Raw genomic sequence first — 27,765 nt, forward strand, 5'->3', positions numbered from 1 at the left:
GGAGTCTTGCTTCGGAAGATACGCCGTTATTTTATTATCATTTAAGTTCAAGTAGGCAGTTCATTATAGCGAGGTCATTGAAAAATACGCATGGCATAATTATGAACGGTTTGCGTGTCGGTAGGATGCGCCAAACTGAGAACATACTGTGATATACAATTCATAAAAGTGAACTAAAACGTAATCTAAATAGCTACCAATCGATTATTCGAAGAAAAACTGTTAAAATCATGTAAATTTGGCAACAAACAGTCAAGTGATACTGAGAAATGGATATTTAGCTGATATATACCTTGTCTTCTTATCTTGTCTGCAATAAGAATAACTGCACTTGTGTTTGTGTTCGTCAAGACTTCCATTGCTCTAAAAGATTTGCAGGTGTTGGTTCAAAGTGCAAAGCTTTATAAATTGTGTAAAAAATTCATGATGATCTTTGATCGGTCAGAAGGATGAACGATATTCAAATTATTATAATAATAATTGAGGCGCGTTCGAAACTGTCATTGGCAGTCCAGAAATTTTTGAAACCAGCAGTAGTCCGAAAAATTCTGTACAGGAAAATTTCTTGACTGGTTCCTGGGAAATGAAACTTCAACTATATGAATCATAAGATTCGAACCACCGCTAAATCTGTTATCGCTTATGAATAAATTATCAGTTAAAGGCTAAATATTTCAGTCCACACTAACTTGGAAAAAGATTTCATTCATCTATTGAATTGAAATGTTCAAATACGAACAAAGTTTACAAAACCAAAAATCTCCACGTTGGCCATTTGAATGTCCATTTAATCGAAATAAATGAACTCATATTATGTTATTGTCTCTATGAAATCGATATCAGTGGGACACATCGTTGAAGTGTAGAGTAAAGAAGGCAAATTGATAATGTTTGGAGCTTTTTTTGTAGTGCATTTCACATTCTATTCAGATCTAAGATATTTCTTAATTAATAAGCAGTATAAAATTTTTTTGCTCAAGTTTATAAGAATAGGTGAGGAAATTCTTTGTTGTTGAAAAATTATACGGTTTATTGAAAGAGAGTGAGACTAATTGAGCAGGTAAGCAATCATGCAAAATTTTGCTCAATATCTGCTTGCCTGCCCATGCACCCTGCTCTCCTGAACAGTTAGGCGTTCCTGTGTCGCAGCGATTTTAACATTTTACACTCTACCTCTGGCGATAAAAATTTAAAAATCATAGAATTCAAACTTTTAAACGAAAACCTCGCTTAAGTCTCATTCACAATTTTCATGCCTGTCAATCTTCACAAATTGCCTGTTAATCCACTGGTTTTTGCGATACGGTTTCAATAAGTGATAAGGAGTGACCAGATCTCCCATATGTCAATTTGGTTGTCTCATTTGTAATATTTTTATTCTTGAAGTTTGAACCGATTATGAAGATGGTATCTGAAAGGGTCTTAGTTAGAAAATTATGAATTTATTTGAAAAAAATACACGAAAACAATTTCTTTCGTTGTCATTGGGACTTATACTGGGGCATGTTTGGTGTGACTTATTATTAAGTGCTTCAGTATATTGTTGTTACTTGTTTGGATTTAAGTTAACAACTAATGAAGCGAAAGGAACATCGGTTCAAACATACATCAAAAATATCGGTTGGACATTTTATGTCTTTGGTTGACCTAAATTCAATCAAAATGGCACTAGCATTTTTGACGTTTTGACAGTGCAGTCAGTTAAGGGCAAAAGATGTTGATGCCGAAAAAAGTCAATCGATACAGGTTTTGATCTTCTTGCTCACATACTGTATTAGACAAAAATTTAGCTTACACTTATAAAAATGGATATGTAAAACTGTTCCAATAGAGACACTTTCTACGTGCTTTTTCCTGGACAAACTGGGTCAGATGCCACAAGATAAAAAAAGATGCATTGCTATTTGAAAAAAATCTCGCCCATTTCTTTGAGTGTACAGTGACAGTCTTGCACAGCCGCATGGCAGAAAAACGATAGCAATTTTTTTCATATACTGAAGCTTTCAGAATAATTTATGAGAGACGCGACTGATTACTGAATCTCTTAGAAACCGGAGTACACATAGCGGGGAACATGTGCTGCTGAAATAAAATTGAGGGTTCTCGCAATTTTCAATAAGTTAGCTGAGAGAGTTGTTAACTTAATACATAATTCAACAGTGAAATAATGACGACCAACACTTCCACAAATAATTTATTTCAGATATCGCCAATGATTACCATATTGTTGAAATTCAAACGGCAATATAGATATGGTATAGATGATTTTAGATGTGAAATAACTTAATTAATGAGTGAGATACTAAAAATCAATGCTTATTTTCATTATATATTGGATTTTCAATTATAGCGGTCAATCGAAAATTGCCGATTCTTTAATCCGGTGCACTGCTGAGTCATTGTGTAACGATTTTTATTTTTAATAAAAAACAGCTAAAGCCTTTCTGGAACCACCAAACATTGTCTGTTTTAAAATTTTTTTCTAATTCAGCGCAAAAAATAGGACCACTCAAATGTTCAGTTAAGAATAAATGACAAAAATGTGACCATGTCGTTCATAGAATTTTTTATATTCAAATGTATATGATTAAATAAGAAGCAAAAAAGTTAATGCAAAAATGTACGCATCTACAACGAGAAGTTATAAATGCGTAAATGAAACCAAATGAAAATTTGACACTTGGTCAGCTCATACCCAGCGCTGTGGATGCAGCACAGTTCCCCTCATCATCAGCAGCAAATGCAATCAAGCGCCGATGTTAAGAACATAGCCATTCATTAGACGTTAACTATCTCAGGTCACGCCGAACTGAAGGGCAATTTGAGCAGCGTTTGTTCAATTTTAATTACAGTGAGCCGGAAGCGTGCCGATGGAAGGGAATGTGTTTACAGGGGCAGTGATAGATGACGTTTTCATAATTGCACCCATACGCCGTCCACGTCGAGTACCCATGCGTACGCCCGATGTTCACCTTTCAATGCTACCTATAATCAGTCCACGATCGTTGAAAATATATAGGTTGGGAAAATATTATTGAACATATACTTAATTTGCCAGTAATAAGCTCCTGTGTTTACGCCCGATGGACAGACTTAAATTTTCTAGCCTCCCATATACTTCCCATAGCGTCCGTATTGCCCCCAGTTCGGTGAAAAGAGACTCCTGCTTCTATCGATGCTAATTACGCGCTTCTCTTTAATTGGCCTGATTTGATCGGCCTGAAGCCTAATTGCTAGAAGCTCGACTTGCCTGCCTCGCACTGCTAAGTGAAGGAAATAACCAAGATTTTTCATGTTTGCATAATTCGACACCTGAATTATATAGAGTGAATTGAATATTGCTCGATAGGAATTGCTTCTTGGAGAACAAGCAATGAGTGATATTAAAAATGTGACTGTTGGAATTAGAGAACATCTATAACACTGAAACAAACTTGCCACTTCACCACGACCAATTTTGCTTAACTAATCCAAAATAACTCGTCTAACACATCTTTCACATTGTGGTAACATAGATTTCATCTGCTCAATGAAATTCCCTATTTAATCTAGAAAATATCGAATGAACAGCCAATTTCATATCATTAATGTTGACGTGTCATGTCTTTGTAATCTTATTATAAGGACCCTTATAACTTATATTAGCCAAAACATATGATATGAGTACGGGACCAGCGATGATAATGTCCTTTGATTTCTACAATATGAAGGGCATCACTATAGGGTTGTAACCATTCTGATCAATTCGATCAGGCCACAGCAACGAATATTCGATCGAAAATCACACGAAAAAGAAAACAGCCGTGCTGGTAATGCTTGACATACTTTTTTTCATAATATTGTCAAAAGGATTCTAAGAAATTAAACCTATTTTTTTACTGTGAATGAAAATTACGTGTAATTCATTCAATCCAATAATAACATTTTATTTCTTAGCCATGCGACAGTAGCACTACTTTATAGTTGACACACTTCACTACGAGAACATTTTGTTTTCCGTGTTACCCTGCGTGTGGAGGTGCGGACAGGTGGCCGAGCGGCAAGGCAACTAATGGGATAAGCTCTGCATTAAAATTTCCTCTTCGTCCGAAAATTCTTTCATTTATTGTAAAAAACTTTTTTTTGCGATAATTTTACGCAGCATGAAAACAATGGCAACACGATTTCAGGAGCATTGATGAGCATTAATTAGATCAGTACGTATACTAAGCTTTATATGTAATTACTGTACGCTCCACTGTATAATATTAAATAAAAAATACAAAAAATATGATAAATAAAAATATATTAAAAATAAAATAATATAATAATAAAAAATATAATAAATAGTACCGTATGCAGTAATATTTATATTCTGCATGTTTACATATGAGTGAGACGTGTGCAAAGGCGCAATAAATATAAAGGGCTCATCAGCATAATATTAATTCTTAAAATACAGAATTCAGCTCCGCATCGACAATTACTGGAATGTTGCAGCGTCAAGCCCGCAACCTTGAGCTAAAAAATTGTGCATGCTAAACAGGCTCATTGCAGCCATTAACGAACGAGTAATTTTTCGACAGCTTAACCTACTGCTCTTTTAACCTACTGCTCTTTTAACCTACTGCTCTTTCAACCTACTGTTCTTTTAACCTACTGTTCTTTTAACCTACTGCTCTTTTAACCTACTGCTCTTTTAACCTACTGTTCTTTTAACCTACTGTTCTTTTAACCTACTGCTCTTTAAACCTACTGCTCGTTTAACCTACTGCTCTTTTAACCTACTGCTCTTTTAACCTACTGCTCTTTTAACCTACTGCTCTTTTAACCTATTGTTCTTTTAACTTACTGCTCTTTTAACCTACTGTTAGAACGCAACTGCAACGCAGTTTCTGGACTACAAAAGGGGCGATTTCGATTCAAGTGAAGCGAATGCAGTGCTGTTTCATTCTCTCTTCATCAGTTTTGGTAGAACTGATATTGTTCATTCATTTGATTCATTTCTAAATGAAAGGGTACCTCGAGTAATGTCCAATATTTTTTATCAATACTGTAGACATTTTGTCAGCTCGAATGAGGAAAGTATATGATAGATTTCATCATTTGCCGGAGAACGAACCCTGAAACATTTTTGTTCGAAGTATAGCTTAGAAAAAGTCAATTATATTTCCCACATACAACCCTTTCTGAAAGATTCTCACGGATGGAAGACTTGTCGCTTCAATAGTGTTGTAGTGCTATTAACTTCTATAATGAGCTACTATAACAGTTAATTTATTAAAATATCTGGTATACTAATAATAAATCACTCTCTCCTGTACCTAACGTTATACAATGCATATCAAGACGTTATCAGCACCAGAAACTGCTGTTAAGGACCATAAGCTCTATATGGCATCAACATAAAAGTTTGTAGGTATGTGACTATAAGACGTCACGAAATATATTTTGGACATCACGTAAACAATTACCGGACATCAAAAGAATAAGCAACAGGCCAGATTTGGCCTAAACTTCAACGCCGACATATAGATGCTTTTGTGATATACTTTTAGTAAAATAACGATACCGGCAATTGAGAGGACTAACGATAATAAACTAGGCATTTTTAGATAATTAAACATTGACTTTAAACATTTTTTGTGTTAAAAAGTCATAACCAACTTTCCAGATTAATTATCTTCTAAATTATCAACCATATAGAGCATTAAGTTCGGAAAATCAAGTAAAAATAAATTGATTGGTTATTCGATAAAATGAAGCTTTTTCACTCTCAATTTTATCTAAAACATGTAAAATTTAACTATCAATCTTATCTAAAACATTAAAGAAACCCTATCAATATAATACTGATGTCACAAACGAAAAGAGAAACTCGCCATGATTTTAATTTATTATTTATGCAGCTCTACTTATAGCTCTGTAAGTTCTTGCCAATATCAACACTGGCCTGGCGCTGCTCTAGAAATAAATCAATAGTTATCAAGACATGGTTTTATCGCTTTAAAGCAAGACTGTGGTTGCTGCGGCAACTTTACATGTTGACTGCAGCTTTACATGTTGACTGGCATAATGGGTAGATGTTATTTTATGAGTAACATTCATCGCAAATTTCCATAAGAAAATGATGAAGAAGAAAATTTTACTGACTTATATCCGCCTTATGTCGCCATGCAGCATGTTAAATTCCGATGTTAAATTCAAGTTGTTCCTTTGGCACAATGGTATTGCTTTAACAGAACAGATAAATGTACACGATGCATCTCTCGCCAGTTTGCCACACATGTGACGCATTTTTGAACCACCAAAAATGTGCTAACGAATGAAAGCAAACGAATTTTTATCTTTTTTCACGCGAACACTAGGTTGTCCAACGGATTGCCACAAATGGTGGTGTCTAAAGCGTACAAATTGAATCATCTACGAGCCGCGTTTTAGATGTTGAATCGAAAAAAGAATTGAGTATGGAAGTGTACGATAAATATCCAATGATAACGAAATATATTCGGGATAAAATCCACAGATGCAAGTTCATTCGATTGTAAATATTTCATCAGGGATAATTTCCTCCTTCTCTGTATCCGTCATCTTTGTGTATAAATATTACCCACCAAAAAATTTTATCGTTTCTCAACTATGATTTCGAAAATATCAAAAATTCAAAATGGTCGTTAAATTTTTGAATTGTGACTCAATTTAAATCGTGTTTCGTAAATAATTAGAAGAAAAAACTTATGACATATCAGATAATTGATCACCGGATCAACATCATTCATTTCAGAATGATCATTATTCGATTACCATTCATAAGGTGCGGGTTTCTGCTACCAGATGAAATTTTCATAATATTTCATAAAAATAGTGCATCGCATTATATTACATCTTTTCTATGAGCCGGTCTTTGAATCCCAGAACATGAACACAAGTTTATTAATGTTGTAAAACTTATTTCACATGCTTATTGTTGTAAAACAAATTACATAACCATTCATGTATGATGGTTATATACCCATTCAAATTGTATAATAAATATAAAGGAATTATTGTCTTTGTCATACGATAAGAAAATGGTAATGAATATAGTTAACCGTTCATTTCAGCGGACAGCGGCGACACAGCGCAGGCCTTGGCCACTCTTGAGGAAGCAAGGCCACACTTGGCCTTCTGTCCATCACTGCTGCCTCAGTTCACGTCACTCAGGCAAAACCTGCTCAAGGAGAAGGAAATCAAGCTGAAAAAACTCAATGGAAATATCACCCTTGATCATGGAACAGTTAACGATCTGGAAACTTTGAAAAGTTCAAATGAAGAACGTGATGTGGGGAAAACTCCTAATTATGCAGAGAAGGATCAGAAAGAAATTTCGTTAACTTCCTAGATTATTCGTTCGTGGTTCGAATAAAAAAGGCCGTGAGGCTAGAAACTTTCAAAGATAAAAATGCTGAATAATCTGCGATGTTGAAGCTTCAAAGAGGTTTTTGTAAAGGACTTATGTTTTATATGCATGGTTATGATTGAGGTCAAAATATACAAACTACTGCGACTTTGTTATTATATAGTTGAACCTTCGTTTTAAAAATCACGATCCTCGACATCACTCATGATTTTAGTGACAATTTTCGGCATAATCGAATGTAAGGAAGGATGTATGGAATGTAAGGATGTATATTATAGTATATATTATATTCCAGGTAAAGTGAACTTCCATAGTATCTTTCATTGACTGTCCACATTGCGACTGAATCCAGAATAACAGACAATTAAATGAAACTTGGAACATTTTATTTTATTTAAAAAACTTAAAAGTATTTCAGGCGGGAGTTAAAGATTTAGACGTACCAATTAATTAATAATGGATTCAACCTTGTTGAGCGGTTCAAATGGCGCCAATGTCAAGACATAATTTAAATAATTTTATATTATGTTGCGTAGAGTTCAACTCGAATATAGATTAATTTCTTTCCTAAGGAATTCTGAGATTCTTTTTTATGAGTTACAAAAACCTTGACATTTCTACCTGTTTTCATGATAACAATAATTTTGTAATGTTTTTTTTTGCATTTTGTGAACGAATTTGGTCACAAGTTCCAAATTTAAATTGCCTTAACTTAATAAATGATCGACATTAAAAATTGCTTCTTTTCAACGCGAGTAAAACTTGGCTCATGGTAACTTTTTTCTACCGAAAATATTTTTACAATCGAGAAAAAATTATTGATCAGCGTCTCTTGGGATGATTTTCAATTTGAACAATGACTCTTTGTGAATATAAACTGATTCTCAACGTTGACGCTGAAATAATTAATCTATTATTACTTGCACAAAGATTTCGCACTAATTTCAGCCTATAACATTGAGTTAAATGTACCGTAAAACTCTTACTTGCTATGAATCAACACCCTAGTATCAGTAATACACTTAAAATTTCATTTACTTCTTTCATACTCACATCGACACAGCGCAACGAGAATCTTATCGCAGTTTTTGAAAACTTTTCTTGAGAAGAAGCGTCGATTTTTTCCAACGGCTGGCAAGTAAGAAGGTATGGAAGACCGATGAAGTTTCATGGAAATATCGGAGAGAAGAGTTTGGAATTACACAAAGTTTGGATCATTTTTCAAGACGCCGTTCATTGCTCCCTCTTGGCTGGCAGAAACTCTTGCCCTCCACAGAATCGCTATCATTGTTCCAACGACGACTTCAACGCACGAAATTCCAGTCGGGCTTCAATATCGGAGGCTCAAACTTGGAAATTGACGTGCCGCTGAGATAGAAAGCTTCTTGCCACTCGCCTACATGCCGTGCTCTAACGGTGCTCACTACGAAACTTGTCTGCAAACTCTTCCTATCACATCTTCAAGTATTCTGAAGTATTATTTCATGTTACATTTCTTAAATAAATATTTGCATTGAATATCCATGACCACTCATGGCGATGAATCGGATTTCGAATAGTGAGTTAAATATTACGTGAATATCCCGTATACTTCTCTTATCCTCTGCATATGCTCCATTGAGTCGTTTTATCTTATTAGAAACAAATTAAAAACAATGATAAATGATCATAAGAAAAGCTTACAACTAATAAACATTGCAATTGTTAACTATGTCAACAACATCATTATCCTTTTTATGAGTAAAATAATATGACCATAGAATATATTTAATTGCGTTAAGTCCTCTAATCGGGGTATAGGAACATGATTATTGCTTGCCGCTTGATTTCTCGAAACCCAACATGAAAAATAACCTCGTTCAAGAAATAATTTTTTTTAACTGAATGCGTACAGTTTCATTCATATGTGACATATTCATAGTCTAATGATTTATATGACAATGAATTTCGTGTTTATGAGAGTTTATTCCCAGGCATAATTAATGCTCATAAAAAATTAATTTCATCAATTGCTAAGATATAATAACCTGATCGATTTATAATTATATTTTTTCTTAGTAATAACCGATAATGAGTCCAGCAAATAAATTTGTATAGTGAAATATATTTCGTTCCATTCTGAGTTCATTATACAATAACTGAAGCACTCGGATCAATCAAGTTAGTTAGTGTCAATCTAAGCCTTAAATAAAGAGCTCAAGAACTTATATTTGAAATGCAGAACATTTAAAATGAAAATATTTTTCTGAAGTCAAATCCGAAAAATTCTTAGTTATATTTTTCGAAGTCACTGATTGCATATTTCAATTGAATCGGGCGAAAGACTTTCAGTCCAAACACGTAGAGTGAGATTCCAAATTAACTCTGATGTAAATTCAAACTTTAGATTGGATTCTTTTAACCGGTCTAAAACTGTATTAGCGTTTCTTCAATGAGTAATGTATTTTCTTTAAAGTGAATGTGCATATTCCTGAAAAAAACTGTTTTATTATCTGCAGAAATATCTAGGAAGAATATCTCGTGAGAGAAAGTACTGCAGGCGCGATTTCAATTAAACTCAACGTAGATAAAACTTTAGCTTGGGACTCCCTGATAAATTTTCTAGTTTAGACGAATTTCTCGGTTGCAATTTGCCAGTTTCCCGACAGGCGCCTTCGTTACAAGCACCGGCTTAAATGAGTCCAGTTTCGTCGGGACTTCGGGCACAAACCGAAAGCTCGTCCAGAAGTGTTTGTTTAGTGAGCAACTTTAGTGATTGCACTCGACCCCAAACAGTTGACTAGCTCTCCTCAGAGGACCAAGTTTCGTGTGCCGGAGCTGACCGCAACAGCATCAATATAAGCTGAACTGCAACCATGCAAATACTATACATCAATTCCAATAAGACTGTACGGTATAAAAAAGTGGATGTGCTGCAATTCGGAAAAGTGGATGTGCTTGCAAAGGAACAATTCCTCTATAGTGAAATATTTAGGTTTATGCATCGTAGAGTAGAAAACACCGTAGCATCAATATTAATGCTCAAAATTTACAAATTGAGTATCAATTGAGAAACTTCAAAACTTAATGTGACTCAACGGTAATGACGCACGAGAAACACAGGCTGTTGTATGTAAAACGGTTTCTTAATGAAGCGCTGATTTTTATTATTCGCATGAATGTGGCAGAAAAAAAAGGCAAAAGGAAGGGTACAAGTGTTGCTTAAGAGTAAGAAAAAGAAGCTTCATCTTGTACTTGCTTCCGAATTATTCACTTCATCGATAATGCTTGCTAACTGTTATGAAATGAGCATGAGCAATTTGAGATGCTATCTCAGCATTTGATCCATTGAAAAATCCATCGTAAATTTCCAACCAATAGCCTCGACACGCTGAACCATAATGATTCTGATACAAATCTGGAAATGTATGCAATTCCATTAACAGAAATCGATAGCCGTTCCTGATCACACTCCATTTTGTCGATAGCCGTTCGCTGAGGCACGAAGCAAACAAGAGTCTTCACTCACGCTGAAATGCGTCCTACTTGAGACACCTTCGTCCTTGAGACACCTTCGTTGAGACCTTGCGTCCTTCGTTGAGACACCTCAGGCACGCAAGAAGTTTCATGGAGTCACGAACTTTTAAAAGCAGTTTGTGCTGGAAAAATTCAGCGGATATTTCATGAATTTAAAAATTAGTAGGTAAGCGAGAAAAAGTGATGATTGTCCACCATAAAACTATTGAAAGTTCATCGCATTATAGAACATTTTCAACACATTGAATTATTTTAAAGGAAATTGTGGGAATTTGAATCGCTTTGTTGAAACAAATTGGGAAATGTTGCAGAGTGTTGAAATTAGTTGCAATAAGAAATACCATAGATAGTAAAGCCCATAGATCAAAGTCAAAAACTTTGCATTAAATTATTGATAGGAAAATGCACTGAAAACACAATCTGGAAAAGGAGACCAAATCCTAAAAAATATATTGAGAGATTATCAGAGTATGTTGGAAAATAATCATAATTATCCGGACGAAAGCGAAATTTAAGGAAAGTTCAGAAGCAGGAGTCATATTTCCAATACTTTGAATTACAAAGAGGATCGTTGGAAAGTTCTTCGTTTGGTTTATTTTAAAGTTGTGTTGCCCCAAAATAGTCCAAATTTATTTCCAATTAATTTTATTGATTTTTCCATGCTCGTTGACGATGACAGTTAAATGAAAGTAAATTATTCTCTCATTACTTCGTTGGTTTATTAATGAAATTAATTTGAAAATGCTCATGTTGTATGAACTCCAGGACAAAATACTTGTTTTTTTATTAATAATTACATGCATGATGAGTGTTACATCGTAGCCTGTGGTTCATAACAGCCTGTCGTCTTATTTCGTCACGTTGATTAGTAGTTTACGTCATCAATCGTCATCCAGCCTTCTTCTTGTCATTGACTGAAGTTTATTTTCTCGCCATATTCAATATTCTTTTAAATTCATATTTTAATATTATTAATAGCGTTATGCTGTCCAAGTACCTTTAGGCAAATCGACAAGTCCCCTCCGACGAAAACATGTTTTTCAACACTAATAACCATGCAACGGAAGAGCATGTGATGAAACAAGTCTTCATATACAGCTTGTTATAGAACGACCTTGATAAGAGACGATTTAGCACATTATTGGGCCAATTATTGTGCATTATTGATGTAATGTTGTCCGGTTAATAATTCCGTCTGAATGAAAGTACACGTGCGTTTGCACCGACTTATCTTTGAGAATTTATAATTAAAGTTAGCAAACTTATATCTAAATTTTGTCTTGATAACCGAAACAATCGCCATAATTTCAGTTTAAATTCTTACATCTAATTCAGTAGCACGTTTTCCGATAACAATCACGAAAGGAACCTCAATTGATAGTTCATATGCCGCAGTGAATATCGTGTTCATGAAAGGCATTGATCAGAAGAAGTAAGTTGGGAGATAACAATCACCAAAGGAACCTCAATTGATAGTTCATATGCCGCAGTGAATATCGTGTTCATGAAAGGCATTGATCAGAAGAAGTAAGTTGGGAGCTTTTAATGGCCCTCATCTCGTGCGCCACATGAAGCTTGTCCCGTTTGCATGCTAATGCTCACTTGGGCGCTGCTTTATTGCCGCTCCCAAGCAATTGATGACCAAAAAGCATTCAAACTGAGCTCGCTGCTCCATGGTATGAGGTTTTTGTTACAGGATCCACGTGGAAATTGGAAGTTTCATCACATTGTAGAGCAGTATAGCATTATAATATATAATTTCATTTTGATAAACCCTTTCAAAAATTTCTGAGACACAGCTCGATGATAAATCTCAATTGATTTCAAAAATGAATCATTTTCAATCTAAAATTCGGCTGATATGTACATTTTGTATGTAGTCTGGGTTGATAAAATTATATAAATATATACTTCACTTGATAACTTGAGACGGTGTTGTAAAACGTAAACACTTATTTATTAGTTGTTGTGTAGCAACATTCTATTCATGTTCCTTTGCACGTTGTTTATTATAAGTACTTGAGATAAAGAGGAAAACTAACCTGTCATCTGTGCATGGTTCAGGTTGTTAAATTACAATATACCTAAGCAGTCTTTAATTTTAAAGTATACAGTAAAGTGTGCATATTATTATGTATAAATTTATGAGGAATGTAAACTTCCCCAAGTTTCCAAGTCATGGGCCAACATTAACCTCCATGAACAACCACGAAAAGACTTAATTAATATTTGTTAGAAGATTAGGACGAGCATATTAATATGATGGATTATCCAACGAAATGTTATGGTAAATCACATTTAATGAAGTAGTGGAGCTGAAGGGTGCTTGATAAAGTTTGCTAGTGCACACCGCATGGGCTGACAAAAGTCCCAGCAATAACAGTTCTGACAGCAGCTGGTCAAGTGGTCCTCAAGAACCCATGACGGGGCTCTCGAAAATTCCAATCTCAGATAGCAAAAAAGTTGTCATTTTTCCACGACTTGCGAGAGACCGTGAAGCAAAGGGGCGAAAGCCATTTTATTTCTCTGGGAACGGTGGTGTGTGAGACGCGGCGCAGTCGCTGCGCGGGCTGCGGTGGTGTGTGAGACGCGGCGCAGTCGCTGCGCTGGCTGCGGTGGTGTGTGAGACACGGCACAGTCGCTGCGCGGGCTGCGGTGGTGTGTGAGACGCGGCAGCTGCGCGGGCTGCGGTGGTGTGTGAGACGAGGCGCAGTAGCTGCGCGGGCTGCGGTGGTGTGTGAGACGCGGCGCAGTAGCTGCGCGGGCTGCGGTGGTGTGTGAGACGAGGCGCAGTCGCTGCGCAGGCAGCGGCGACGAGTATCCTTAGCATTTGTTTCGGACGTAGCAGTACCAGGCCACGATGGATCGCCGCCTCCGATAATCGCGCATCTTGGGATCGTAATGTGATGAAGCAGACGATCAATAGAACCGACGTTTGAAAGCTACATTTTTTATAGTATGCCGGCTTGGGAAGACAGTATTTTTATAGTATTCCGGCATAGTATTGGCAGTTTTCCGATTGTTGCATCCACGTTTTCTTTTAATAATAATATAGCGGTATCAGCGTTGATTAGGCCGTAGGTCTGTCGCCAATTCTTAACATTGCAAAACATCCAAAGCATGTTGCGGGCTTGAACTCACAACTTCAAATTTTCTTTGCTTAACCGCCCGGCCTCCTTGCCGATTCTGACCAGAAACTGGCGCACAGAGCTGGGATCGAACCCGCACCTCTCTGCGCCAATCCTGGTACTCTGAATTGTAACCACTGGGCCACCCTGCTCATACCGTTCTGACAGCAGCGAGCTTTTGCTTCCAAATGTTGAAAATTTGTGACAAATCTTAGGGTGAGAATAATTACAGTTCATTCCTTTATTCTTCCAATAGGATTTGCCCTGAAGAAATCTCCAGCAAATGCGTTTCTTACCCGTTAAATGCCTCTTACCCGAGACATTTAAATGGGAGAGGATAGAGCAAAGTAGTTGTCAGAGATTGGGGTGGGCGGGAAGGGGAATTGGGTGGGGTACTATGTCGTGCAACATGTGAGGGAGTAGCGGGTAGCAACGCATGAGTAAAAACCTCAAAATATGCCTAATTCGGTTCACTTCCCACTCTGGAACAATCTGCTCTCGAACCACCACTCTTCTATACTCATTTTCTACACATGAATGATGTATATAATGTCCTAATATGTACTCGTCTTGCAGGTTGGTATTCTTAAAGTAGTGAATATATCAAGGGATGAACAGGCTGCATTAGTTACATCCTCGAGCCTACTGTCGAAATTTTGTTCGTTGCATTCAAGACTTTCTCCGGTAGGCTTACTAACACAAACTTCGGCGGCCATGTTTACTGAATCAATGCACTTATCTTCGGTATATTTTTGCTCTCTCTCACTTCCTGACTTTGGAATAAATTTACGGGCGGAACTTCATGCCAATTTACTGCAGATACATTTCCTCAATTATTATCTAAAAATGAGCAAACACTTTGACGTATGCAATGTGAAACGATGCATAGTTAAACATGGCGATTGAGTTCTTTCTTGTCCACATTTTTACGAAATATGAATACGATTTTAAGTTCTTTCCAGAATAAGAAATTCCTTGGAGTTACCATGCTCCGAAATTTGTTGAATTTTTTGCATGTTCTAAAGTTTCAAGTTTTTACGTTTTTAAATTTAACTCTGACACAAAAAATTCATTAAGAAGTGGAGATGAAATTGTCGAGACAAGTCCCAGAAAAAAAAGCGACGCTCACGAACCAATTATTCTGGGGATTTTTTCGACAAGTTCAGAGTTAGGAAGGTAACTTCCGGATCCTTCTTATTAATGTCTCAAAGTTGAGAGATGAATGCAATTTTGCATTGAGTTCTGACTTGAGAAGATTTTCGATGACAATTAGGAAGAGAAAAGTTGCCTTTTCTTGATTGCACGGACCTGTTTTCCAGTGGTCGTGATGAAGCAACTATTAATAAATTTTTAAATCAAACAATTTTTTCAGTTTGAATTAAGTGCTGCTTGGGTTTATTAACTAACTTCCACTATGGAAAAAATAAGCAGCAAAATTCTATTGTGGCACGTGAATATGATATTCCATTTAGACACAGAACAAAATTATCTCACAAAAAATCAAACTTGTTGAAGCTAATCTAAGTTCTTTCGAAAGCAATTGTAAGTGGCAGATTTCATTAGAACGATTGGCCGTAGGTACAACTGTCTTTTATAAAAATGATCCCCAGAATTACTACGACTTTGCTATATGAAGTAGGCCAAATCTCAATTACTTTCTTCCGCATATTAACAAGACATGTGTGAAATCGATTGAATTAAAAAAAAAGTTCTCTGTAATGGATTTTCATTAACTTTTTAGCACAATTTGTAGATAGGACAGATACATAAATTATTGTTTAAGGAACTTAATTTCATGAGATTTTTGCAGCTTGATCGACTGATTGCATGGAATCCAGCGAATTGCATCATAGACAAAGTTTTTGAACGTTGTTCCTAATCTTATTGTGAATACATCCATACACTTCTTTTGTATCAATCTCGAATCACACAAATAATGAAGGACAATATGTTGTCGTAAAATTATACCACATTCGTGCTGTTTGTAGAGACATCTTTAAATTGATGCAATTTGTTTCCTTTAGATAAAATAAAGATTTCGATTTTTGCAATATATAAAAATTTCTGCATTTAATTGAACATCAAAACTAAATAATAGAAATGATAGAACCTCAGTTCTAGTGAAAAAGAATAGCAGGTGACGATCAGTATTTATATCACTGGCCCGACATTTCCGTAAATATGTTTGAAAAAAAATTGTTCTGAAAATATTTTACTGATAAAACTCTCTTGTTACCGCCGCTTTGCGAAATTGATGAGTTTTTTTAATTTCAGGTCGGAGTGTTGTTCTGGAATAAATTAAAACTTCGAGGCGTTATAATAGTAGAGAATGTCAAGGAATCGCTGTAAAATATAATTTATCTTAAGTATAGAAATTCCAGGATTTTCCATCGGGAAGCAACATGCATTAACGAAGCGACGAATTTGAAGTCGTAAAATAAGGTCAAATCGAATCATTATCTTGTATTAATCAATCAATATTAATCAATTTGCAGCATTCTCAGTGTGGATAATTAATCTCCAGATAAACGTTATTGTAGTTATTGGCCTCATGAACACACAAATCGTAGAGAAGTTGGCATAGATGCGTCAATAGCGATATATGTATGCTTCCTGCCCTTTGTTTATTGTAAAGTGTCAACTCACAGCGCATCATGTCTTTCCACACTCTTCCGAAACATTCACAAATTTGTCCTATTGTCTGCTCAGGAGTGACGTTATGATGATCTTAAAAATCCATACGTTTCAGTAACTGCCCTAATAAAAATAAATAACAGATAAACATAAACACTGATTTATCAACATTTATTATTGGAATAAACAATTGGATTGGACTAGCTGGAAACAATTGGAATTTTCTTCAGCTAGTTTTCTGTTGAGACGCCCTGTAGGGATAACTAATTATTTTACAAGCTGCTGGCTAGAAGTCAGAGCTCATCGATACTCTGGGTGTACGAACAGTATAGTCCTTCGTTTGTGGCAATTACCTATTGCGGATTGAACATTTTGGAATGCAGAATAAAAAAGTAATTCTGAATCGTTAGATTTTCGTGTGAAGTAATACTTGTTATTTGAGGTGATTAAGTTCACATCAACGACAACAACAACACTTACCTACACAGATGATGACTGCCACAACATAATCACAACAATATAGCTTGTGAGTTACAGCAGGATAATGTCAGCAAAAACAGTAATTATTTTTATGTAATTAAAGAAAAAAAACATACGAATAGAGATGGTTACCTGATGACAAGGCCCAACATACTTTTCAAAGCTTTTCCCAAACTTTTTTGGGAAAAGTAACGCAAATTTTGTGCAGTTTTTATGAAGCGATTCATAATTTATGAAATGAACGATTCAATGTCTCATCTTGATTTTGAACATATAGTTTACCTGTTAGAAAAAATCGACTACGTGCTTAATAGCGAGCGATAAATTACATTGATCACAATGTGAACGATTTTGATCGCCACGTTCTATTAACAGAGGTTTTTTCAAGTACTTTGATAAAAAATACAACTCAGTACTTACTGCAGTGAGTGACAGAGAGCGCATTTTCTCGTCGACGAAAACGTGAAGTCACGGACGGACAGACAGACGGACAGACAGACAGACGAACGGACAGACGGACATGGCGAGCACAATAGTGCATTTTTTCCATAAATGAGAAAATGCGCTAAAAACTTGGGAGGAATTTATTTCTCCGGTTTTTCACTGATATTTTATTATTTTCACTGATATTATAGAGTGTTTTGGGAGTAAATCATCGCGGGTTAAGGCAGTTTAATCTCCCATATTCATTATTTTTTTAGTCCAACACTCCGACACTCGTCAAGTTGTTCTCACTCTACTACTATGGATGACTCGTTTGCAATGTAATGTGTTGGCACACAGCCCACGGTGGCAGGGAACGCGATAACCATGCACGTTATCCCGAACATGGAAATAACATCCCTCAGTTACGAATATTTTGTGAAGCTAACAAGCGTTGGTATAGACGGAGTCATAATTAATAGCTTCAACATTTAAATAAAATTTCCGTGGATTATTATGCTATTTTCAGTACTCACAGTAATATCGACATGAGTTGAACGTTATGATCTAACGAGTGAGTCAAAGATGAATGACAAAAATGAATTTCAACCTGTAATTCGACTTCAACATAACGAAAGATTCGAGATATATCTTCAACTTTCAAATTGATGTCATCAGTGCCATTTACTCAATTATGAAATGGAGATAAAAGAGGTGACGCTAATTTTGTAAGAATTGAACTTCGAATTCCAAGGCGTGTATGATGTTCCAGAAATGAAGGCTTCTTCAATTTTCATAATAAACTTACATATCAACATATTTTCAACGTTTTAATTAAAAAGATCGGATCACGCGCCCCATACATGGCCAGTTGGATTTTGTGCATGTTTGGTAATAAGTCAGAAGAAAACAATCATATCCAATAAAATTCTCACCTCGATTTCTTCTTCGTATACGATGGTTGTTCTGAAAAGTATCCACATGCATAAATATTCCTGCTGTGAAACACAAATGAAACACGCAAATGAAACACGCAACGTCTGGACGCGGTCATGCCAGAAGCGGGGCCACATTGGCACAGACTTCATTAAGCAGATGTTGGCGAGAGAAGTCGTTCCAGACGCATTCTGTTCGTCATGGCGCTTTGAACGCTGCCTTTGTAGCCGTATTAATAGTTGATGGATATTGCCTGCGTATAAAATATTCCTTTACGATGAATAAAGAAGTCCTTCTTTCTCTCGGCTGCCCTCGAAGAGTGGAGATACGACCCTCGGTACGAGGCGTTCTTCAGTTCCATTTATTTTTTAATAATGTTACCTGTGAGACGCAAACCAAATTAGAACCCATATTTTTCTTCGATGTATACATTTCACGACTGAATCTTTCAAATTTGATAAAATTTTTACTGTTGATCTGTCAGTTTAATAATACTATACATTGTATAATGTGTCTGTAGCAGTTTGCGCCATTTTCTGCGTTTAATATCCAGAAATTATTTGAGCAAGTTAATGATGATCTATTAATTTGCTAAAACAATCCACGCTTTCTCTGTATAATTTACAATTTTTACCGCATGGAAAAAATTGCTCCACCTCACTTACAGAAAATTTCAATGTTTTTATTCCATTTCCAATAACATTGAGTTTGTGCTGGAACAGATTTTCTTCATCTTCATCAATATTATAATACCTCGAGTGCTATTGCTTCATAATACCAACATTGCAAACTTCGCTTAAAAAACGTGCTTAAAACTATGGCTGAGACGATATGGAATTTATAATGTAAATTGTTTCTGAATTATATTTGCATGCTACGTTGTGCGCACTAGGAACCTCGTTCGTAATCTTGATTCCACAACATTTAACATTCTACTTATAAAACACAACAATTTCACTGAGCAGGACAGAATTTAACGAGTAACTGAATATTTTCAATTCAATTACATTTTATTTCAATTCCACCGAATAATCTGATTCATCCACTTCATATATAGTTTGTACCTAATTTTGACTAAATATGTTTATTAACTTTTAATAATGATTTTTTTCCATTTTAGTTATTATCCAATACACTTACGACACCACGTACATCGATTTAATTTCTATCTTAAAAGGCATAGTTCATATGTTCAATGTTCCGTATGCCTGCTGTGCCACACGTGCCTCGTTCAATTATGTCAATATTTCAGCCCATGTGTCTACATTTCTTTATTTCAAATTGCCATTGAAAATTTTTTACATGCAGCTGCATGTTCATAATATTTTGACAAGATTTATTGTCCGGGCAGAGTTATACACCCGCTGCTGTGTAAATTTCTTTTAGGTTCTTTACAGAAAATTATGCACTTAAATAAATAACATCCATGCCTTCTGTCATCTTTTGAGCTTGTTCTGAGGAACTTGACTATACGTTATTTTCATTAAAATTGATGTTATTAAAATGAGAAGTCTTATGTGGTTCGCAGAGTTAATAAACCCAGGTAGGAGGCAAGGATTGCTCCCTGCCTGGTCACTGAAACGTGTTTTGTTAGACCGTTGCATTATTTTATGAATTACATTATTAAAAACCATGATGCTAGTGAGCTCTATTTCCTGAACACCGTTAAATGACATATAATCTCAGTCAGTTCGCCCATAATATTTCCGATCATGGGTTAGCATTAATTACGACAGCTCATCTAGGTTTGTAGTAATTGGATAAATTTGGCAGTTTGTTTTCTTTTTAGCGCATTTTCTCATTTATGTAAAAAAGGCGCTTTTGTGCTCGTCATACCCGTCCGTCCGTGACTTCACGTCACGGACGGACGAGAAAATGCGCTCTCTGTCACTCATATCAGCGAGTACTGATCTAATTTAATTACTACTAATATGGCTGCAAAATTGCGTACATGACTTGCCAACGCTCAAAAATTATAATTTTTCTATTTGCAGGAACTTGCCTCAGAAAAAGAGAACAATCATTGACCGTCATAAAGTGTTCAATCTCTACGTTCTTGTAAATAATCTGGACGAACAGAGCATTTCATTTCGACCATACACAAACAATTTCCATATTCACGTCGAAGCTTATGCCCTGAAAACCTACAACTGTATCATGAATTTCAAGATTACTCAATGTAAAAGAAAATCATATATGTAGTGCTCAAAAAAGTAGTATGTATTGTATCAGATTTCAGAAATTATACAAGTACATGAAACCTTGCTAGATTCATAGAGGCAAGTAGTTGCGTGAAAGTTATTTCGACAAAGAAAGAAAAATATTCAGGCCCAACCGAGTACTCTCAACGTTCTTCTCTTATCTCGAGAAAATAACTTTCATTTCTATGCTTTTTTTTCTGACATTGACATCTGAATGCGAGGGCTCCCTTATCGCAGACGCTCGCTCAGTTCTGCCTCTGACACGGTAAATAGAAAATACACCTGAGGTCTTTAGAAATAGTGTGCTTAGCTTCATAATTTTCTGGAACATTTATATGTAGTGCAGGGGGAGAGAATGTGCAATCGAGCACTCAGTAAACGAATGACGCAATGAAATGATTATGATCACCATATGCAATATAATTTTGATTGTCAAATAGTGAGTCTGAGGCTAAAATCGCTATAACGTTTTGGCTATAATGCCGACCAGTGTGCATTTTGACTATATTAGAGTGTATATTTTGGAGAAAATTCTAAACAGAACTATACTAAAAAATCCTTACACTTTTGTAACGGAATATTTATGTGCGAGTCGACATGAGCGACTCGCGTGTGATGATACGTTTATATACGAGTTATATACAAATATTTGCAATTAGGAAGTAATTAAATATTTTTTTTAATCTAAAGTTAATTTCCATGAAATATCAAGCCTAAAATCTGCTGTCACTGAAATACAGCTTGAAGATTTGATTAAAAGATCCACGCAGCTTACATTACACTTTTGACCTTCTGTTATTGAAAAATCAGTCATGTTTTTTATTCGCCTTCACGGATAGTTGAAATTAATTTCTAATAATATTCTTGATAGGAACTTTATTTATTGTTAAATAAGATTTTTGACGAGTCGACCTTGCAGTAACTTGATTAAATAAAATTCGTTTGTAATAAAATAATTAAGTGAAGTTGTCGATTTTTAAAAACATTAAATATTGATAAATATTTATTAAAAGCTGCTTGAATTCACATCGTAAAGAATAATGAATTGTTATAAATTTTAAATTTAATTATTTTAGCATAACCTGTTAGTTTAACGTTCCCGAGACATGCGGAAGCGATGCGACGGAACTGACATCCGTTCTCCCTAAAATTTAAAATTTGTTCGCCCGGCCTCATTTCGTTGCTTCAAGTTTATCAATCTGCAAAGTTGGACCTCCAAAGAATATGAACGAGCACCCAAGAATTGGTGTGGCCGCGCGCGAAATTTCTTGAGTAACGTTAGAATCGAAGGCATTTGTTAGACATTGAAGTTTCTTTCTTTTAGCCTATACTTTGAATTCAATTCATAGAACTAAATTATCAAGCTGTGAAGGTATCTATTTGCCAAGTCACTGTGAAGTTAAACGACAGTTTCAAGAAAAATTGTTCCCTGGCAAGTACGTTTTCATCGAAATTAATTTGTAGATCTACTAATTTTTTTCCCGTTGGGCGGATTACTCACGTCTATATTCTGCTCAAAGCTGAATATAGCGAACACAAAAAGGCATACTCGAAATATTATCTTCATAGTCAAAATCCCTTAATTCGACGTAATATCTGTCAAGCAAGCTACATTATTAGAATAAAAAGCCGGGACGAAAGAGTCTGGCGACACGTCCGCTCCAGGCACTTTTAAGGCCGACCCACACGATCAGAAAAATTTTTTTAATCGGGTATGTTCAGAGAGCCAGGTAGCCTTCCTATACATGAATTTTGGTACAATTGGAAGTAAAAGATGTCAATGTAGCGAAGAAACTTTATTGTAACGTCAAAAGAAGTATGACGTTACAGTATCCAGTATGAAATAATAAACTTGGTAGTGGTTCGCACTGAATGAGAGATAAATGACATTAGTACAGTTACAGAGATTAGGAGTTAATAAAATAATGTTCCAATTAACATGAATAAATCACTGTAAGGAAAGTCATGTTTCTCTCTCTCTCTCTCTCTTTCTATCCATTAAATCGCGGGTTATAGAAAAAAGCTTAGTAGCCGGTTACAAAAAAGCAAACTGACAGGTTTGATGGTCCAGTTGCATGTTACGGAGATTGGGTGGATTCTTATGTGGTACGAGCTGATAAGAAGTTAGAACCTATCCTACAATTAACTGAAGGTATAACGCAAGTCATTTCAGAAAATTTTGAACAACTAAAATCCGAACAATAATCAAATTACCCTACCTATTTGTTTCCTCTGCATGGGGAACGCCAAACTGAGTTTACATTGAGAACTATGAGAAGGAAAAAAGTGATAATAGTACAAGGCGTGTTCGTTCGTACCTACAGGTGTCAAGTAAGGGTATGCATGCATGCGAAGTTAAAGCCAAGCTCTATAAGAACAGAAGTTAAGTTAATTTAAGCGTAGAATCTCCACGGGGCTAAGCAAACCCAACGAGGTTCAACCACAGGCGTGAATCATGTACAATCAAGATCTAAACGAACAAACACAGAAGCGAGAAAATGCAATAGTAATGAACAAAAATAAATAAATGAACTCATTCGCACAAACACAAATTGAGCCAAAGAAAGCAAGATTTAACGACGGTAGAAATACGGTTTAAACTCCAGATCAGCACAGAGGCAAAGTAAAGATAATAATAATCTCGATCGAGCTAATGAGCGTCGACTACGCTCCTAACACGAGACTAACGAAAAGCGTGCAACCGATAATGACGAAATTATATTACGTGTCAGGTAATTAGCCTTGCGTTTGTTAAAAAATTAAATTGATTAATTTGCAGATTGGCAAATATCATGCCACGAGGTTTTTGATGATGATAAAAACAATATCTCAAACCAATATCTTAAAAACAATATCTAGGGCTTATGGCCAACAATCGTACATTAGATCAAAGCTCAAATATTGGAGCTGGTACTCGCTCGAGATTTTGACATGCTGCCCGATGAATGTTTTCGGTTGAGATATCTTTTGGATTCAATCTGGAGATACTGAAGACTTTTTCGTCACTCTTCAACAGACAAGAAGTCTCTAAGATTTATTTTTGGGTATGTTCAAGATCTGATATGTTTCCTCATATTTCCAGTGACAAAAGTTATGGTTTAGGCAACAGGTTGCAGGAACAAACTCCAATATAGTTTGTCCACTGGCCTTATCGCAAAAAGCTTTGAGAGATTTTTACTTTTAATTCGAGAGGGTTTCAACAATAACTTTATTTTTTTGTCAGTTGCAAATGCTCTCATGCAGTGTTTTTTTGGATAGCATCCACGCAGTGGAAAAGTAAACCTGATAAGTGAAAGTGAAAAGGATTGGACGACGTAACTACATATAGACACCTGCAGCTGCCTTGGCCATATATCACTCATGTTGGGACAACTTTATTATTTGTTAGCTTCTGTGATCTTTATTCATATTCATATATAAAGATCTGTGATCTTTATATATGAATACATAGAGATCTGTGATCTTTATATATACACGCGTAACAGTCACTTCCAAGGGCCTCTATACTATTAGCGATAATCCTCAGTCATTATAGTCGGCTTCTGGGATCCTTAATCATTTAATCATAATCGTTAGGTAATGTAAGGCAGTCTCGGGGTTCTAAAACATTTAATAATACTCCTTGCGTAATACAGTCAGTTTCAACGATCGTGAAACTTTTAACAACAATCATATGTTGATAAATTCAGTTTTTGTGTGTTCATGCATTCATCAACAATCGACTGATACTATGATCTTTCGGCATTTAACTTCAACGGTGCATCATAGTTGACTGCTTTCAGCTGATTTTATTTCGTTGATATCAAATGACGAAGCTTGACCAGCTGCTATTTTTAAGTATATTACGCAGATTTGGCCTACCGGGCAATTAATTGACTTCCAAAAGAGGCTGGTAAATAGAAGCAAAACACCCTACGTGGCCGACTTGCTCCTGATTCACCCCTAAGCCGAATATAGTTCCTCTAAAACGACCTTAATCGGCACGAAAATTTTGACAGGGTGCTCCTGATTCACCCCTAAGCCGAATATAGTTCCTCTAAAACGACCTTAATCGGCACGAAAATTAATTTTGACAGGGTATATCATCATTAGATAACATGCATTCTCCGCCTGGGGAATATGGTCAGAGCAAATGATCCGCACTTTCATTGGCCCAGAACCTATGTTTCCTTCCACGTTTTTTCTACGATTTTAGCATAGAATTCCAGCCAGATTTGCAGAACCCGTGTAAAAACTATCATTTATAGTAATGGTTTAAGGACATTAATAAAAAACATAATTTATCTTTTATTTCGGTCTTTGCTAAAGCCCGAGCCGCAATGCATTTCCAACGCTTTTAAAGCCTAAAGATATAACCCACAGTTTTTCAAAGCATTAATTAGCAGGTAGTTTCATCATTGCTTGTATTTAAAGACTGAACCTGCATAATGTAACTTGCATCGTGAATCAAGGGATTACCCCCTTAATTTATCCTTGTGAATTAAGGGCTTGCGGTCAAGTTACCTCCTTAATTTCTCCTTGTGAATCAAGGGCTGCGGCCAAGTTACCTCCTTAATTTCTCTTTGTGAATCAAGGGCTAGCGGCTAAGTTACCTCCTTAATTTCTTCTTGTGAATCAAGGGCTGCGGCCAAGTTACATCCTTAATTTCTTCTTGTGAATCAAGGGCTGCGGCGAAGCTACCTCCTTAATTTCTCCTTGTGAATCAAGGGCTTGGGGCCAAGTTACCTCCTTAATTTCTCCGTGTGAATCAAGGGCTTGCGAACAAGCTACCTCCTTAATTTTTCATTGTGAATCAAGGGCTTGCGGTCAAGCTACCTCCTTAATTTCTCCCTGTGAATCAAGGGCTTGGGGCCAAGCTACCTCCTTAATTTCTCTTTGTGAATCAAGGGCTTGCGGCCAAGCTACCTCCTTAATTTATCCTTGTGAATCAAGGTCTGCGGCCAAGCTACCTCCTTAATTTCTCCTTGTGAATCAAGGGCTTGCGGCCAAACTACCTCCTTGCTTTCTCCTTGAGAATCAAGGACTGCGGCGAAGCTACCTCCTTAATTTCTCCTTGTGAATCAAGGGCTTGCGGCCAAACTACCTCCTTGCTTTCTCCTTGTGAATCAAGGACTGCGGCGAAGCTACCTCCTTAATTTCTCCTTGTGAATCAAGGGCTTGCGGCCAAGCCACTTCCTTGCTTTCTCCCTGATTACCAGCAGCAGTGAGTCGGCAGCAAACACTCGATAGCGCCCCGCATATTTGCTCGCCTCTACAGCGCGACTCGAAAAATTGACGAACTTTCAGTTCCCTCATTCTAGGCGATCAAAGGTTTAATTGAAGATTAATTAAAGTGCATTTTAGAGACACTCCATGTAAGGCCGATCAGCTTTGCGAATGGAATCAGGTAGAAGCTCTTTGATTGGATTTATTATAAAAGTAAAGATATTTGTTTTCGTACAGAGCGAGGAAATCAATTATATAGGCGGTATTTCAGGTATCATAAAAAAGTTGAGTATTAACAAATCTTGTAACTCGACTGAATAGTTTCCGCCAATAACTTCCCATGATACACCCCGATCATTTGTTAAAAATGGTTTAACTTTAATTTATTTCAACTCCTTCGAAATGACAGCTATTTTATAAATTTGAAACTCGTACACGACTTATATTTTCATTTGGCAGCAAAAATTAAAAAGAGTTTTGATATTAACAATCACTAAGATCACAGAATAAAATTGTAAAAGGATATATATACAATATACAATTGTCAATGACACAGAACTTTTCTCATTTTCTAAATATTATCAGAAATAAGTCTCTTTCTGGAGTTGTAGAAGACATTTAACGTATTAGAATATTCCCAACGATCACACGAGCACTGAATATCATCTCAAATAATAAACGTTGACTTAATGGGGATTACAAGCATGTGTAATCGCACGCCTATTGATTCAGCAAGCCGTGAATATATATTGGGATCTCCGGACAGACCAACACTGCCAGCATGATCGTACGCGAAGCAATTGGCCCTGACCAGCATCTCTCTTACTATTCTCGTAAAATCACTTTATTGCAAAACTCTTCTTGTATTACATAAAGTCCACAAGACGGTCAAACTAATGCTACTTGACATACAGTATTCACTTATTCAGCTCAAGTTTCAAAGCTCAAGTCTTAAATGAGGCTTTCCTTCGCTCGATCAGTCTTCACACTGCTCAAAAGTCTATTAACGCATACCTTCGAATTTCCAGTTCTAAACGAAAATTGAAATGAGCAAAAGAACGCGTGAAAAATACATGCGTGTATTATCATGCGCTGAACAATCGAGCTAGCAAGGAATATAATATCAAAGTATTTAGTTTCATTATGTATGTAAAAGCACATGCATGCAATATATGTGCCTAAAGATTGGACTATCTCAGAGTACAGTGAATTGGTGTAACGTGCGTTCAGTGCAAGCTCACAAGTATTTACTGCTTTTACCGTCATTACGCGTCATCACTTCCCCCATAGCAATTATAAGTCAGGAAAAAACCTCTGCTACAGCAGAATTTTCAAGGGAGAAATGTTGGTCGAGGTTCTACAATTCAAAGCAATCTATTCACAGAAGGACCCAAAATGAGGGTTTGCATAGAAAAATAGAGAACGACGGCAGCTCAAGCGCAAAGTTTGCTTGAGTGAAGGGTAGATTCTATGGGCTTAAAAATAAATATGTAAATTCTAGATGATATGCTGCTACTTCAAATTAAATATTTAAATTATTACTTCAATTTCATATGGGCAGCAATGCAGTATAGTTGGATAGTTCATATACCAGGATTTTAAAGAAATAAAATGTGGAGAATCAAGTAGACCATTATTAATGTGAGAATATTCACCCGTTTTCAATTTTCTAATAACTTATTCATTTTTATTGATGGGTATTCAGGAATAACCACTTGGATATTGGATATTACAAATAAGAATATCTATCTAAGTAATGTAGTGTGCTTCATTTATCAACTAATTAACTTATATTAGTTATTTGATTATCACAATATCATACAGTTGCTGCACATGTGATACGTATATTTCATGACCATTACAT

General features: G+C 36.0%; 1 protein-coding gene across 1 annotated transcript in view; it reads left to right on the plus strand.

Moving 5' to 3' along the window:
* LOC125178111 overlaps window positions 1–8,910 on the plus strand; it is a 70,066-nt gene extending 61,156 nt beyond the window's left edge. Inside the window, exon 20 of the mRNA XM_047881157.1 lies at window positions 7,083–8,910. Coding sequence (XP_047737113.1) covers window positions 7,083–7,360 — 278 coding nt within the window. The 3' untranslated portion in view covers window positions 7,361–8,910. The remainder of the gene's footprint in view (window positions 1–7,082) is intronic.
* The last annotated feature ends 18,855 nt before the right edge of the window (window positions 8,911–27,765 follow it).

Source organism: Hyalella azteca, unplaced genomic scaffold (genome assembly GCF_000764305.2).
Source record: "Hyalella azteca isolate HAZT.00-mixed unplaced genomic scaffold, Hazt_2.0.2 contig7219, whole genome shotgun sequence".
NCBI classification, from domain to species: Eukaryota; Metazoa; Arthropoda; class Malacostraca; order Amphipoda; family Hyalellidae; genus Hyalella; species Hyalella azteca.